This window comes from Hippocampus bargibanti, linkage group LG05 (genome assembly GCF_051943395.1).
Source record: "Hippocampus bargibanti isolate YZ-2025 linkage group LG05, ASM5194339v1, whole genome shotgun sequence".
In the NCBI taxonomy this organism is placed as follows: Eukaryota; Metazoa; Chordata; class Actinopteri; order Syngnathiformes; family Syngnathidae; genus Hippocampus; species Hippocampus bargibanti.
The window spans coordinates 12,418,461-12,432,752 of record NC_142738.1 but is presented as its reverse complement, the minus strand read 5'-3'; the positions used below and the strand labels follow the sequence as shown (position 1 = coordinate 12,432,752).

At 42.3% G+C, this 14,292-nt stretch overlaps 1 protein-coding gene across 2 annotated transcripts in view; it reads right to left on the bottom strand.

The window, feature by feature from the left end:
• The window catches only part of LOC148897968 (cGMP-inhibited 3',5'-cyclic phosphodiesterase 3A-like), a 100,958-nt gene extending 87,660 nt beyond the window's left edge, over positions 1-13,298 (bottom strand). Inside the window, exon 1 of one of the 2 annotated variants that reach the window (XM_088996632.1) lies at positions 11,292-13,298. In XM_088996632.1, the coding sequence (XP_088852758.1) occupies positions 11,292-12,200 (909 nt within the window). In that variant the 5' untranslated portion in view covers positions 12,201-13,298. The remainder of the gene's footprint in view (positions 1-11,291) is intronic. The other variant, XM_088996631.1, reaches the window with a different exon arrangement.
• Positions 13,299-14,292: the final 994 nt, after the last annotated feature.

Below are 14,292 nucleotides of genomic sequence, written 5' to 3'. Positions count from 1 at the left end.
CGGGTAGCTGCGTAAAGATCGACATACATGTGTCAAAACAATACAGTACTAACGCTTGAAAGAGTTACGTCCAATAACTTTGACTGGTCATACTGTATATCTAAGTCATTGCTGTTTCTCAAAAATGCCCTCAAAGCCATGGTGTATATTTTAAACAAAATTCAAGGAGTAGAAGGCACTACCGCCTTCTCGAAACTGAATGTGAATGAATACTAACAACTAAGCGACAGGCTTGTTTCAACTCTGTGTGCTTTGATTTGATTTCAAAGCAACAACAACAAAACAAATCTATAAAGCAAGTTGGAAGACTGACATTGGGGTATCCAGTTCCAACTGGGAATGATCACAGTCACTGGAGATAATGTACAACCGGGAGTTAGTGGATGCGGGAGGAAACCAATCAATCCTTGTATCACTGACGTGTGGTTCATGACTGGTGGTAAGGCAATGACTGCTGTGGAGTCGGATATAAAAACGTGAACCAAAAATAGAAGATGAGCCATTTTGGATTGGATTGGATTGGATTTGCCTTTATTAGTCTCACAGTGGAGAAATTTACATTTCACAGCAGCAAAGTGATGAAAGGAATGAAAGTAGAAAAACAAAATACATGAGCTGCTGGAAAGGCAGCCACTCTCGCGGCGCCGTCTTGAAGTCAAAAGAACAAAAAAAACTAAACATAATATGACAGCACAAAGACAATATGACAAAACAAAGACACAGAGAGTCATTCATTCTTCAGGACTTGCTGTACCCTCTTTGTGATGACATGAAACAGTTCTAGATGAAAGAGGAGAGAATCAAAGCGTCTTTCCACCAGTGGATCAGGGATATCATGGTGGAACGTGCACGTCGACTACAAGCTAAATGTTGAAAGCAAACACGCAGCTGTAGCATCCATTGACGAAAACACATTGTCTCACATCTCCTGTCCCACATAAATCTGCTTCAATTCCAAGCCGCAACAGTTCCACATACGCATCGGCGCTCTGCGCTGACGCTCCGCTTTTGCCCCCCCATGTTACACCTTTTTGTATTCAATACTTCAATCAAACCCATACTCATCAACAATTTGATAGTAAAAACAAAAAACAAACAAAAAAGAAAACAAGAAAACATTTAGCATAAGGCTATTGCTCAAATGTTTGCAAAAATAATGTGTTCTTACCTCCCAAGTTTAATATGTACCGGTAATTATAGACCCAATGCTAAAATGGCTGACGCGTCTTTCAGGCCACCATAATGCATTTTGAAGTATAAATATTTTTTTCTGGCCAAAAGAAAAGAAATACTTCAAACAAACGCATGTCATATATTTGACAGTTTCTTGAAGGTCAATAGGTGGAGTAAAAAAAAACATGTATAATGGCGATATGCAGACAAAATGCAAAATTTCTAGCTGAAGACTTCCACCAACAACCACCATCTAAAATAAATTTGGGCATAGGTGCTGCAGTCACTGTGTGTGCGTGTGTGTATTGGATTGGATTTGCCTTTATTAGTCTCGCAGTGTGTGTGCGTTTGTGTGTGTGTGTGCGTGCGTGCGTGTGTGTGTATGTGTGTGTGTGTGTGTGTGTGTTTGTCAGAGTGGGTTGTGGGGTGGAGGATGAGTGGATTTTTAAATCACAATCTCAGTTTGCAGCGCGAAATGATGACAAACGACACAGTAAACACAAAACTTACGATGACATCAGTACATCGAAATTGTCATAATATTTACTTGAGAGGCGAAATATATCAGTCAGATAAAAGAAGGAGTATGTTGACGAGTGTCAGCACCAGAGACTTTGTTCCTTAATCCAAGGTTGCCGTTTATTAAAACTACTGTGAACACATGAACAACTTGATGGATAAACTAAACAAAGTGAATGGAACTTGGGGAAGCAGAGTAGCCAAATGTTAATTCCATTTTGTTGCACTAGTCAGAGATTTAGCCGTGAATAAAAGGTTCAAAACCCGTGAGGTTAATGCTTGACTGGTGTTTGGTTTTAAAAAATGGGTATATGTACAGTGACAGATAGGATGCAATAAGTGGAACACCAACATCCAATTCAACTGAATGATCAAACAAACAGCGGGGAGTCGTTTTCGGGCGTCCAAATATTGAGGTGAGTTGATCATTTCCACCGTTGTCTCTTTTGGTGCCTTTATTGCATGCAGACAACATGGAAAATGTAACATGGACACATCAGAACAGAAGCAGAGGTAAGATAAAAGCTTTGACAGACTATCACGCAGCACTCTTCCACAGTTTCGGGGAGTAAGAGCACGCCTGCTGTGGCTACTAAACAAAACCTCGAATGACCTACTTTTATTCTACCCCAACTCCTCCACCACTCGCCTCCTTGCACATGCAGAGCTAATAGACTCCGTGTGGAAGCACCAAGGCGGGGATGGTACCAGCCCAATCAATCACATGAGACACCATCCTGTGTTACCATCAGCTTCCGTTTATCTCACACCCAGAAGTAAAGCGCTTTCAAACTGAAACAGTGTTCATAGTCTAAAGTTGACATCCTAAAATGCTGAGTGTCTCCCAAATATAAGGATCCGTTGATGGTAAAGCGTGTGGTAAATAGCTGCCCTTTAGGCTGTCAACAGGACATCATCCGAAACACAATTCAATTATGGAACTGGAGAACTAAACTAGTGAAACAGGAAACATTTACTACAAGAGCAGCAATTGTGTTTGGATCCCATTCCACAGGAAGTCATTAACAAATATTTCAAGAATATCTTGATCATGCAAGTTATGAAAGAATTTCCTCCTCCGGCTATGATAATATTTGTGTAATAATAATAATAACAATAATAATAATAATAATAATAATAATAATAATAATAATAATAATAATAATAATAATAATAATAATCATCATCATCATCATCATCATCATCATCATCATTGGCACCGCCCTACCCACTCTCGAGGACTTGCACACTGCAAGAATCCAAACTAGGACGTGGAAAATCCTACTGGACCCTCCACACCCTGCCCACCACCTTTTCCAGCTACTCGCCTCAGGCAGGCGCTACCAATCCATGCGCACCAAATCCAGTAGACATGTAAACAGCTTCTTCCCCCAAGCCATTAACTCTTTGAACAGTAACCCAAATGGAACTGTATAGTGCATCTTTGCAATTTTTTGACGATGATACTAGTGCAGTGTGTTCGACTGTAAACAAATTCCTTGTGTCTTCTACATACTTGGCAATAAAGATGATTCTGATAATAATAATAATAATAATAATAATAATAATAATAATAATAATAATACATTTAATTTATATGCGCCTTTCAAAACTCTCACGACTAGGACAAAGATCAGAGCCCGCCATCAAAAAAGGGGAAGGGGACACTGCATTTACAATGAAAATGCAGCGTTCTCAACTTCACTTGTCTCCTTTCTATTACTTTTTGTTGTGCCACTTTATTGGGGCAAGATGTCACCCATCCGACTTGCTTTCTCTAAACTACTGGGAGAAACCTCTGTGTTATGATATCTTATGCCACACTAGATAGCTACGGGCTGTGGTTGGTTGGTTAGCTAACACAGCTAAACACTGCCCCACACTGAAGAGACGCTCTTCTGATACACTCACTGATCCTCGGCTCACTGGCAGCATAAATGTAACAGCTGAATGATATTGACAGCAAAAAAAGAGCACAGGGAGTAATGAAAAGAAAGAAAATCATGATAACCTCGAAGCTATTGAGAAATGTATTCACAAAACAGCCGTGTAAATGCTTGGAAGTACAGTATGCTTTTCACAGCAGTCTGTCGGGAGTACAGAGATACAATGTCTGAACAGACACACACACAAACTACCAAGTAAGCAAGTGTCTCGAGAGAAAAGAATAAAACAATGTAGCTGCATATCCAAAAGCCTAAAATTTTCCCATGTACGTCAGTGAGAAGCAGGAGGATCAAATAGATGTGAATACGGTATACTAATAATTTATGTCAGCAAGGTTGTTTGTGATCATTTCCACCATTTTGCACAAGAGGGCGCAGAGTTTGAGATCAGTTCATACATTCTCAAAGTTAAACACAGTGCTCACATGGTAGCATAGATTTCCCCTCACTGACAATGTTGATTCGTCCCTATGGTGACTGAGATAGGCTCCAATAACTCACCCGAGAATACTTAAAGAGGGGCGGGGGATGCAGTGGTCAACTAGATTTGCATTGGTCACACAATGCAGAGATTCAAAGTTCGATTGCATATGCGGACTTTCTATGTGGAGTTTTCATGTTCTGCTCGCGTCTACGTGGGTTTTCCATGGGTACTCCGATTTCTTCCTACATTCCTAAAACATGCACGGCAAGTTGATTGGACACCCTCAATTGTCCATAGTTGTGCGTGGGAGCGCGGCTGGTTGTTTGTCTATGTGTTCCCTGTGATTGATTGGCAACCAATTCAGAGCGGACCCATCAATTGCCCGAAGACAGCTGGGATAGGCTGCAGCATGCTCCGCGACCTTTGCAAGGATAAAGCGAATAAGGAAATAGATGAATCCATATACAATTTCATTTAATAAAGGATTCAGCTCTGCTAAGGGTTTATACCACCATTCAGAGACACATTTGGTTTGTATGAAACCGCGTACTGGACACTGAAGGAATTCAATTTATTTGGTGTGATCAATTACGATCACCCAGCTTTAATGCAGCAAGAGAACATTTCCTTGTACGCCTGCGAAAATAGATTTGCATCATGAGCTTGCAGCCCTTTTCCTGCTGTTTGTCACCCACAGCTGATAAGCATACAACCGTCACTTTGGCTGAAAAGAACAAGAAGCTTTGTCCATCATGCTAGTCAGCTATCAGCCAAGACATTTCTGGAAGCAGCTCAATGGTGGGGAATGTGCCTACTACTGTAAAGCAAACTAGGAAGCAATTAGGAAAAGTTGAGTCAAAGAAATGACTTGGCATAAAAAACTATGCATGCCACGCAAATAGATGATGATGTCACATTGTATTAAAAAATAACAGCGGAACCTTGGTTTTTATTAATAATACATTCCAAAAAGTCAAAAAATAAAATTGAAACTTCCGTTCTGACCAGGTTGGATAGGATCAGGAATGAGTACATTAGAGGGAAAACTCATATTAGAGGCTTTGGAGAGAAAGTCAGAGAGGCCAGACTGAGATGGTTTGGACATGTCCAGAGGAGAGAGAGTGAGTATATCGGGAGAAGGATGCTGAGTCTTGAACTGCCAGGCAGGAGACCGAGAGGAAGACCGAAGAGGAGGTTTATGGATGTGGTCAAAGAGGACATAAAAGTAGCTGGTGTGAGAGAAGAGGATGCACAAAACCGGGATAGATGGAGGACATTGATTCGCTGTGGCGACCCCTGAAGGGAAAAGCCGAAAGGAAAAAGAAGAAGAAGCGTTCTGTACTCAATCCATGCAAGACCCCAAAAACAGATTATCTAGAGAATGTAGAGATAAAAAATCAGAAGCAAATATATGTGATCGACGAAGCGGGTATATCAATCTTAGTACACGAAAGCTACCATTTTAAAAATACACTAGATTCTTTCTTTGCGCCCAGGTTGTCCTTAACTCATTCACTGCCAGATGTATAAAAATGTGTCCACTCCAGTGCCAGGGTTTTTGTCATGGTCACTCGAATTGCAGGACCCACAGAGTTTTATGACTACATAAACATTCAATGAAGCATAAGAAAACTTAGACTATCTTCGTTCATCAGAAAAAATAGTTGATAAATTAAATGGAGTTATATGAGCTTGGAATGAGAGCTGCTGTCTAAAATACAATGCAATACATGAAATGACATGGATGAAAAGGTTTCTTCAGCCGTCATCTGTACAGCTTTGAAGGTGTTGAACTTTTCGCTGCTCACCCAAGAAGCTACGTCAGCTAAAGAAGAAGCACAGATGAGGGCTGAAGAAACCTTTTCATCTATGGACCACTCCTGTACGACGGAGAGCATATATAGACATATATATATATATATATATATATATATATATATATATATATATATATATATATATATATATATATATATATATATAAAATCCTCGTCTCACCCACCATGGGTGGTGTCTGTCCCCATTTCAGCTCGGGTCCTCTACCAGAGGCCAGGAAGCTTGAGGGTTCTGCGCAGTATCCGTGCTGTTCCCAGCACTGCGCTTTTCTGGACCGAGATATCCGATGTTGTTCCCGGGATCTGTTGCAACCACTCGTCGAGTTTGGGGGTCACTGCCCCAAGTGCTCCGACCACCACAGGCACGACTGTCACCTTTACCTTCCAGGCTCTCTCCAGCTCCTCTCTGAGCCCTTGGTATTTCTCGATTTTCTCATGTTCCTTCTTTCTGATGTTCCCATCACTCGGGACCGCTACAGCCACGACAACGACTTTCCTTTCCCCTTTATCTATGACCACGATATCTGGTTGGTTGGCCATTACCATCTTGTCAGTCTGTATCTGGAAGTCCCACAGGATCTTTGCTCGGTCATTCTCCACCACCTTGGGAGGTGTTTCCCATTTTGACCTTGGGGTTTCCAGTCCATACTCCGCACAGATGTTTCGGTAGACTATGCCAGCCACCTGGTTATGGCGCTCCATGTAGGCTTTCCCTGCCAGCATCTTACACCTGCAGTTATGTGCAGTTATGTGTTGGATTGTCTATATATATATATATATATATATATATATATATATATATACAGTAAAGTCTCATTATATCGATATCGGATATATCGATAGTCCCGGTTATAACGATACTATTTCTATGCACGCACGGAGAAAATTACATGCAAACAGGGTCGGATATATCGATAGTCCCGGTTATATCGATATTTTTTCGGACTCCCTTGAATATCGATATAACAAGACTTTACTGTATATATATATATATATATATATATATATATATATATATATATATATATATATATATATATATATATAAAATCTATATACAAGGAAATGCTGCCCCTTGTGGTAGGGAAAAAACATTGCCACAGGTCATGGCCAGCGCTTTATCTGCACCTAAACAAGAAAAAACAAAACCCAAACTAATTTGGGAATGGCGCTTTACGTTATACTGTATTTTCAATTAATCCAAATCCAAATAAATCCGTGAATGCCAGTGAATGAGTTAAACGGTCACAAAATAAGCCCCAAAAAAGTTTGAATTGCTTCTTGAAAGTCCCGATAAACAGACTATTTCTAACTATGAAAACCATGCGAAGCCAAAGTCTTGAAACTTGAAAAGCTCATTTGTGATTCGTCTCATACAGATTATAAATATGTCATGGATTTAACATACCAATACAATTTTCTTTCCAATGTGGCTCCCCAATAAGTGGAACATGTAAGCGATTGTGTATTAAAAAAGTACCCAGTATTATCTGGTTTTGCAGAGGAAAATGCAGAACATAAACACAATGTTATGTCTCTTCACTCAAGTACAGTATATAACAACACAACAAGCATCTCGCTGAGGCTAGCATTACAGACCTGGGAGGAAGACAGCACTTGGGAATTCCTCATTGCTTTATTTATTTTTGAAGTAAACTGTTTTGATACTGAAAGATGTATCCAATGTCCTCCTATAAAAAGGTCTGTGAAAGAAGGAAACAAAAGTATTTGGCAATAACGTAAATACCATCAGGCCAACAAAGTGCAGAAACTCTACTGCTACATTTAAACATCCTGACTTGATAAGGGAAGAAGTCCACACACACACACACACACACACACACACACACACACGCACGCACGCACGCACGCACGCACATGCACACACACACACAGGCGCACAACAAACACATATGTACACCCAAGGTTTGACAGTTCACGCCACCTTTCACCATGTACTAGTCTCATTGTAGCCTCTGAGCCCCCTGCGTGATCGAGGTGATGACTCGTGTGGGTCACTCTGGGCTTGTTTACACATTACAGACCACACAGACAAGAGACGCTCACGACGGCATGTGTCGACCACGTGTGTCTCAGTTACAGGAAGGTCGTGACTGGTCAACCGCCGACTGAGATGAGAGGCCTCCGGGAGTGCCAGGAAGCTTCATCCATCAGGGCTGGTTTGGAGTGGCGGGTGGGGGGCAGGGGTGATTCATTATGTTAACTAGATTGTGAGTCAAAATGTGGTTTGTGATTGCTGTGCAGATGATGCCGTTTATTCCATAATGCTCCGGATTAGATTTGCAACATCTGATTGGGAGTAAAATGCTTAACTTGCACTAACTACATTAAGGAATGTGTTTTTTTCAGGACTGTTTTGACTGCTTTGGTAATCAAATATACTACTGATGTGTTGTGTTTTAATATCAGCGAGAGACGAAATGAGAGATTTTTGGGTCCAAGAAGTGAGCATGTAGATGTGCACTGTCAATACAGACGCTCTCCCACTTATGAACATTCGAGTTACGAACAACAGTACATACAAACATTTTTATAGGCCCATTCTAGCAAGACGAAGAGCCTCTTGGCCCCACGATGTGAAATCCTCCTCCTCCTTCTTCTACTCCTCCATCATCTCCTTCAGCCTTCGAGTACATCTTCTTAAAGTATGTTAAACTTCGTTCTTAAGTTATCTTATTACGTACATGTACATACTATGTGTGTGACTCTCTCTCTCTCTCTAATATATGAAGTATTCTCTCCAGTTGTACATGTACATATCTATAGAGCATATATTTTATTAAATGTTTATTTTTCAGTCCAAACAAATACATGTTACTTATACAAGCCTAAAACTTACTTATATAAGCCTTAAACATACATAAAAATACATACAAAAAACATACATAAAAAATGTGGCACTGAAGCAAATTATGAACGAATTCGCCTTACGAACGACCATTCGAAACGTATCTCGTTCGTAAACTGGGCGTCGGTATATACAGTAAATATTATTGCAAGTTTCCATGTAGAACCGCTCTTAAAACCCTCATGTGGAAACATCAGCCAGGTGTCCACCTGTGTGGAAATATGACATTGTTGGCATCAATACAAGCAAAGTCGTGAAACTTCAAAACACCAAAATGCAGCAGTTGGATCAATATAATATGGTTAAAAACTAATAATTGGAGCAAAAATCCAAGTTTCAGTGGGTGTATCTGTGACCACAAAGAAAGACAAATAGTGCTAACTAGCGTAGTTACAGCACCTCTAAGTGGACCAACCGACAGCCCTGCAGTCCACATGCACACGCACACAAACACACTCACACACACACAAAGACAGATATATGCAGACACAGTTTTGATCCCACTAATAAACTCCCCCCTTCCAACACTCAGCAGTCACTGATCTTCCATCCAGAAGAGCCGATAGTAGTGTGTACGAGGCAGCATGCAGATCGCAACCATTCTTCTATTTTGAGGACAGAACGGCGCAGTTAAAGTGAGGAAGAAAGCACTAAATATGTATGCTCTTTTAATGGACTGATGAGCAATTGAAAATCGGCTCTCGCAAAGAACTGCTTCAAAATAAGGATCTGGCTGCCATTTGACACATAACTTATACTACACTTTTGTGAACTTAGAATTGCTATCGTATACATCAAGGTGCTTCAAGTATGAACTAGACATAGATAGTACATGCAACGATATATAAATTCAACAACTTAGAACACTGAATCACAATTGAGTGAGAAATTGTTTTAATGTTTGACAATGTATGTGTGTAGTGGTGTATGTGTGCACACACATACATACATACATACATACATACATACATACATACATACATACATACATACATACATACATACATACATACATACATACATACAAACAAACACACACACAGGGGATAGCAAAGTCACTCCAAGTGTTCTCGTTATTTTTGTGAGCATTTTAGACACACACACACACACACACACACACACGCATGCACGCACAAACACACACACACACACACACACACACACACGCACACGCACGCACGCACACGCACACACACACACACACACACACACGCACACACACACACACACAAGGGAAACACTTCGAACCCCAAAAAGTAACTCCAAGTGTTCCCTGTATTTTTGTCAGCATTTTAGACATACACACATAATAATAATAATAATAATAATAATAATAATAATAATAATAATAATAATAATAATAATAATAATAATAATAATAATACATTTATTTTCTAAGGGCCTTTCAAATTCCTGTATTTTGTATATCCTTTCCTCTTCCTTTCATAACTTATAGCATAAAGCTATTGTGTTACTTCCAGGGAGAGTGAACACTGGCGCGAATGGCTGCCGCTGCACATACATAAAGACAGACATACATATATGCATACATACATACATACAGACAGACAAATGGTGAGTATAGTTTTTGCTTTTTTGAATGTTGCTGTGGCGATGACCATTTTGTGTTTGGGAGCCTTTTACTGAGCGACTTGCTTGCTCTGTCGCCACAAAGAGACCTAAGTCTTCTTGGATAAATACAGAGGGTTGTGTCAGGAAGGGCATCCGACATAAAAGCTTGGCCAAAACAAACATGCGTATCAAACCTCTAAAGATGGCGGACACGGATTTGCTATGGCGACCCCTTGAAGGGAAAAGCCGAAAGGAAAAGAATACATGAATACATACAGACAGACAAAATAGACATACAGACAGACAGACACACGCGCACGCACACACACACACACACACACACGCACACACACACACGCACACACGCGCACACACACACACACACACACACACACACACAATCAAGTTAAAATTGATTGATCAAGTCTTGAATGCAAACAAAACAAACAGACGAGACAGACAGACAGACACTCATACACAGCACCCATACACACACACAAATACACACACACATACACATATATACATACAAACAAAAAAATCAAGGTCAAATTTATTGCTCAAGTCTTGAATGCAAACAAAACCAAACCACACACACACACACACACACATACATACAGAGACACACACACACACACACATACATACACACACACACACACACACACACACACACACACACACACACACACACACACACACACACACACACACACACACGCGGTTACCGGTAAATTCAAATTGATCAACAAACAAAAGCAAACTATGAAGTCGGTCCAAAAATACGTAGATCAAATAGTAGAAAGTACGCAGTGAATATATCACAAACGATGACTTTAAAATGCTAATACCGTTGCAATTGTTGTTAAAAAGCTTTTCACAATCAGGCCTCAACAGTGTGCACTTGGGTTAAGGTGAGTGTTGGGGGTGCGGTGGGGGTGGGGGGTTCCTACCTGGTCCCTCTGGATGCATGGCAGAGAGGTCCTGCGATGTGACTTGCTGTTGGAGTGACTATGTGCCATGTCTGTGGCAATCACCGAACTGGACCTCCTGCGCCTTTTAAATACGGGGACGTCTCCCTTGGCTCCAGTCACGGGGGCGCAGCCCTCCTCGAGTGTCCCTTGGCCGGCGAGGAGCCTGTCAGCATACCTCGCCAGGAGGATGCCCACGACCCCCAGCAGGTAGGCCACGTACGGCCTCCAAGCCGGACGAAGCTTGTGCAGCGACAAGAGGGAGACGGCGCGCACGAAGCTGACGACCACGACCACGGACGTGCCCCGGTCCAGGCGCGCTAGCATCAGGGCGCCGCCGGCCGCGCACGCGAGCACCAGCGCAGCCGCTACTTCATGCGGGCAGTCCAAGAGGCTCCGCGCCGCCGCTTCCGCCAGTTGGAGAGCGGTGAGGAGCGAGAGGGCGCTTTGGAGCGGCACCCCGCGGCGGATCAGGTAGACGCCGAGCCAGAAGAAGGCACACAGAAGGTCGAGGAAGGGCGAGAGGGCAGCCCAGCAAGCGAGCGGCAGCTCGGCGAGGCAGCCTGCGAGCGACTGAGGACGAGAGCGCGTCTGCAGCTGCGGGAGTGCGCACGGCTCACAGCGCCACTGTGCGCACATCAGCAGCGCGGCCAGCGCGAGCGCACACGCCGCGCAGCCCACTGCACGGCAAGTCCACGCATCATTCAACGCCAGACTCAACCACGACGACGCGCACGTGGCGCCGCGGCTTGGCGGGACCTCGCTTGCTCGCGCACCACCGTTGCGGGTCGGTACGACACCGTATCCTGTTCTCGCCTCGCGCGTCCGCTCCAAATGTGGCAGCATTGCCACGGGAAATGGGGGCGAGCTGGCAGTACGCCTGGAGTGCATCTACGGCGATGAACAAAGACACTTTATTGCGGGGGGAACGGTGGGGGTCGAAAAAGGTCGTTACGCACTTGCGTCCATCGGCACGGGACGACGCGTTCATTGTTTCATATTTTCTTCCAAGAGGTCGTGTGCGTCAAATGGCGGGGAGATCCAAGGCGTGGATCTGAACTCTGTACTCCTTTACGACTCAAAACAGGCCACCCGTGTGTCACTGTTGCGCAAGTGTTCGAGCATCAAAGACCCGCTCTAGACGTCCATAAATCGGACACACACGCTGACAGTTTTTTTTCTTTAGCAAAGGGATCCTCGCGTCACAGGATGCAAATAATGGTGTCGCGTGCTAGCTTGTCTGCCAAGTCGGGTCGGGTTTCACAATGTCCGCTTGCATACCTGTCGACAGAGACGTTTTCCACGTATTTTATCAAATTGTTTTACCGTGTCAAATAATGTATGGCCCACTATAACTTTTATAATGGAAAAAAATGTGAACCGATCTTAGAAATAACATTTTGGTTCAAATCCAGTTTGTCTCAACTGCTGGTAGCCAACGAAGATGCTTCTGCCTGTCACAACTATTGTCTCGGCAAACCAGCAAAAGTAATCGTCAAACATATAAACATATTTTTTATCGCTGCGTATGGTCGGATTGATATTAGCATAACATGCGCATGTGCGGTCACCCAGAAGCAGTGGCGGGCATGTCACTCCTAGACCTTCAGTTGTGAAACGTCTGAATCAATCCATAGCTGTGAGTGTGGTGTGATTTAATGTACGCCCACAAGAGGATGTCGCTGGCCAGGAAATAACCGAGTTGAAGAAACTTAAGAAATATTGTCATTAAACTGATTTTTTATGAGTGTGTGGATTCATGATAACCTCATAAAATTGCAATATTATTTGCTATTTTTGCTCGGTTCGGAGCTTATGATGTCCATTTATTCTTGAAAGGTTCGTCTTGAAAATGGCTTTATCATTCTATCTGCAACCACATCCATTTCTTCTCCTCCTTCATCCATTGTGGGTTGGCAAAACTGCTATTAAAATCAACACAACAATATATTTGCTAAAGCAGCTTGCTAAAGACACCGTGTGCACGCTCTGGCCAGTATTGGATTGGATTGGATTTGCCTTTATTAGTCTCGCGGCTAGTGACTAGCCAATCACATGCTAGCCAATCATAATTTCAGAAAACTCTGACATTGCCAGCACCTTCGAGTAGGCCTTGGGTAGCCAACTTGAAATCTGATTGGTTCAATCAACAGTTTCATCGACACTGATTTTTATGCTCCCTAGCCTGCAGAACTGACTGTGAAGCCGTCCAGGTCGATTTCTGAAGCTGGTAAAAAATGGTGGCTGAAATGTGATTGGTTAATTGGTTAAATGCTTAAATACGAAGACACACGCATGGAAGCAGCACAACAGTGGGAAAGTAATGAAAAGAAAATGAAAGACCATTGGGAATTATTTAATAAGCAAAATTTAATTCACATCAGTCTGTGATTCAGATATTTTTAGGCCAGCAGAGAAGGCCTTGCAGGACCTGATGTCCCACCACTGCCCAGAGGTCATTTTACACCCCGAGTTCCCGTCTAGGTCAAAATCTCCCCAAATCCTTCACCAATCTCAGTGAGCCCGGCAGGCGCCCTCACGGTCACATTAATGTATTGTACTGAACGATACAACAAAGCAAAACATCCGCTGTCACTACATAATAATAAGCAAAACAACAACTACCATCTGCCTTTTTTGTAACACTTTGAAAGGTTGATTGATATCGTGGCCAAAAATGCTGAAAAACAATCTGTATCAATTCAAAAGAAAACACAAAAACAAGACAAAAAACAACAACTAAAAGCAAGCCTTGTGAAAGTACTTTCCTACTGTCTACCCGGGCGCCATCTTGCACTTCTTTTAAATGTTAAATGTTCAAAATGTGAAATGCATGTACATTTTACATCTCTATTTTTATGGATGACGGTGTGTATATTTCCGTTGATACGTAAACATTTTGGTGAGAGGTGGTCAGTTTAAATTATGGATAACTAATAGTGACATTTTTTGGGTATTATTTTGATTATTAGCTAGTTCCCCA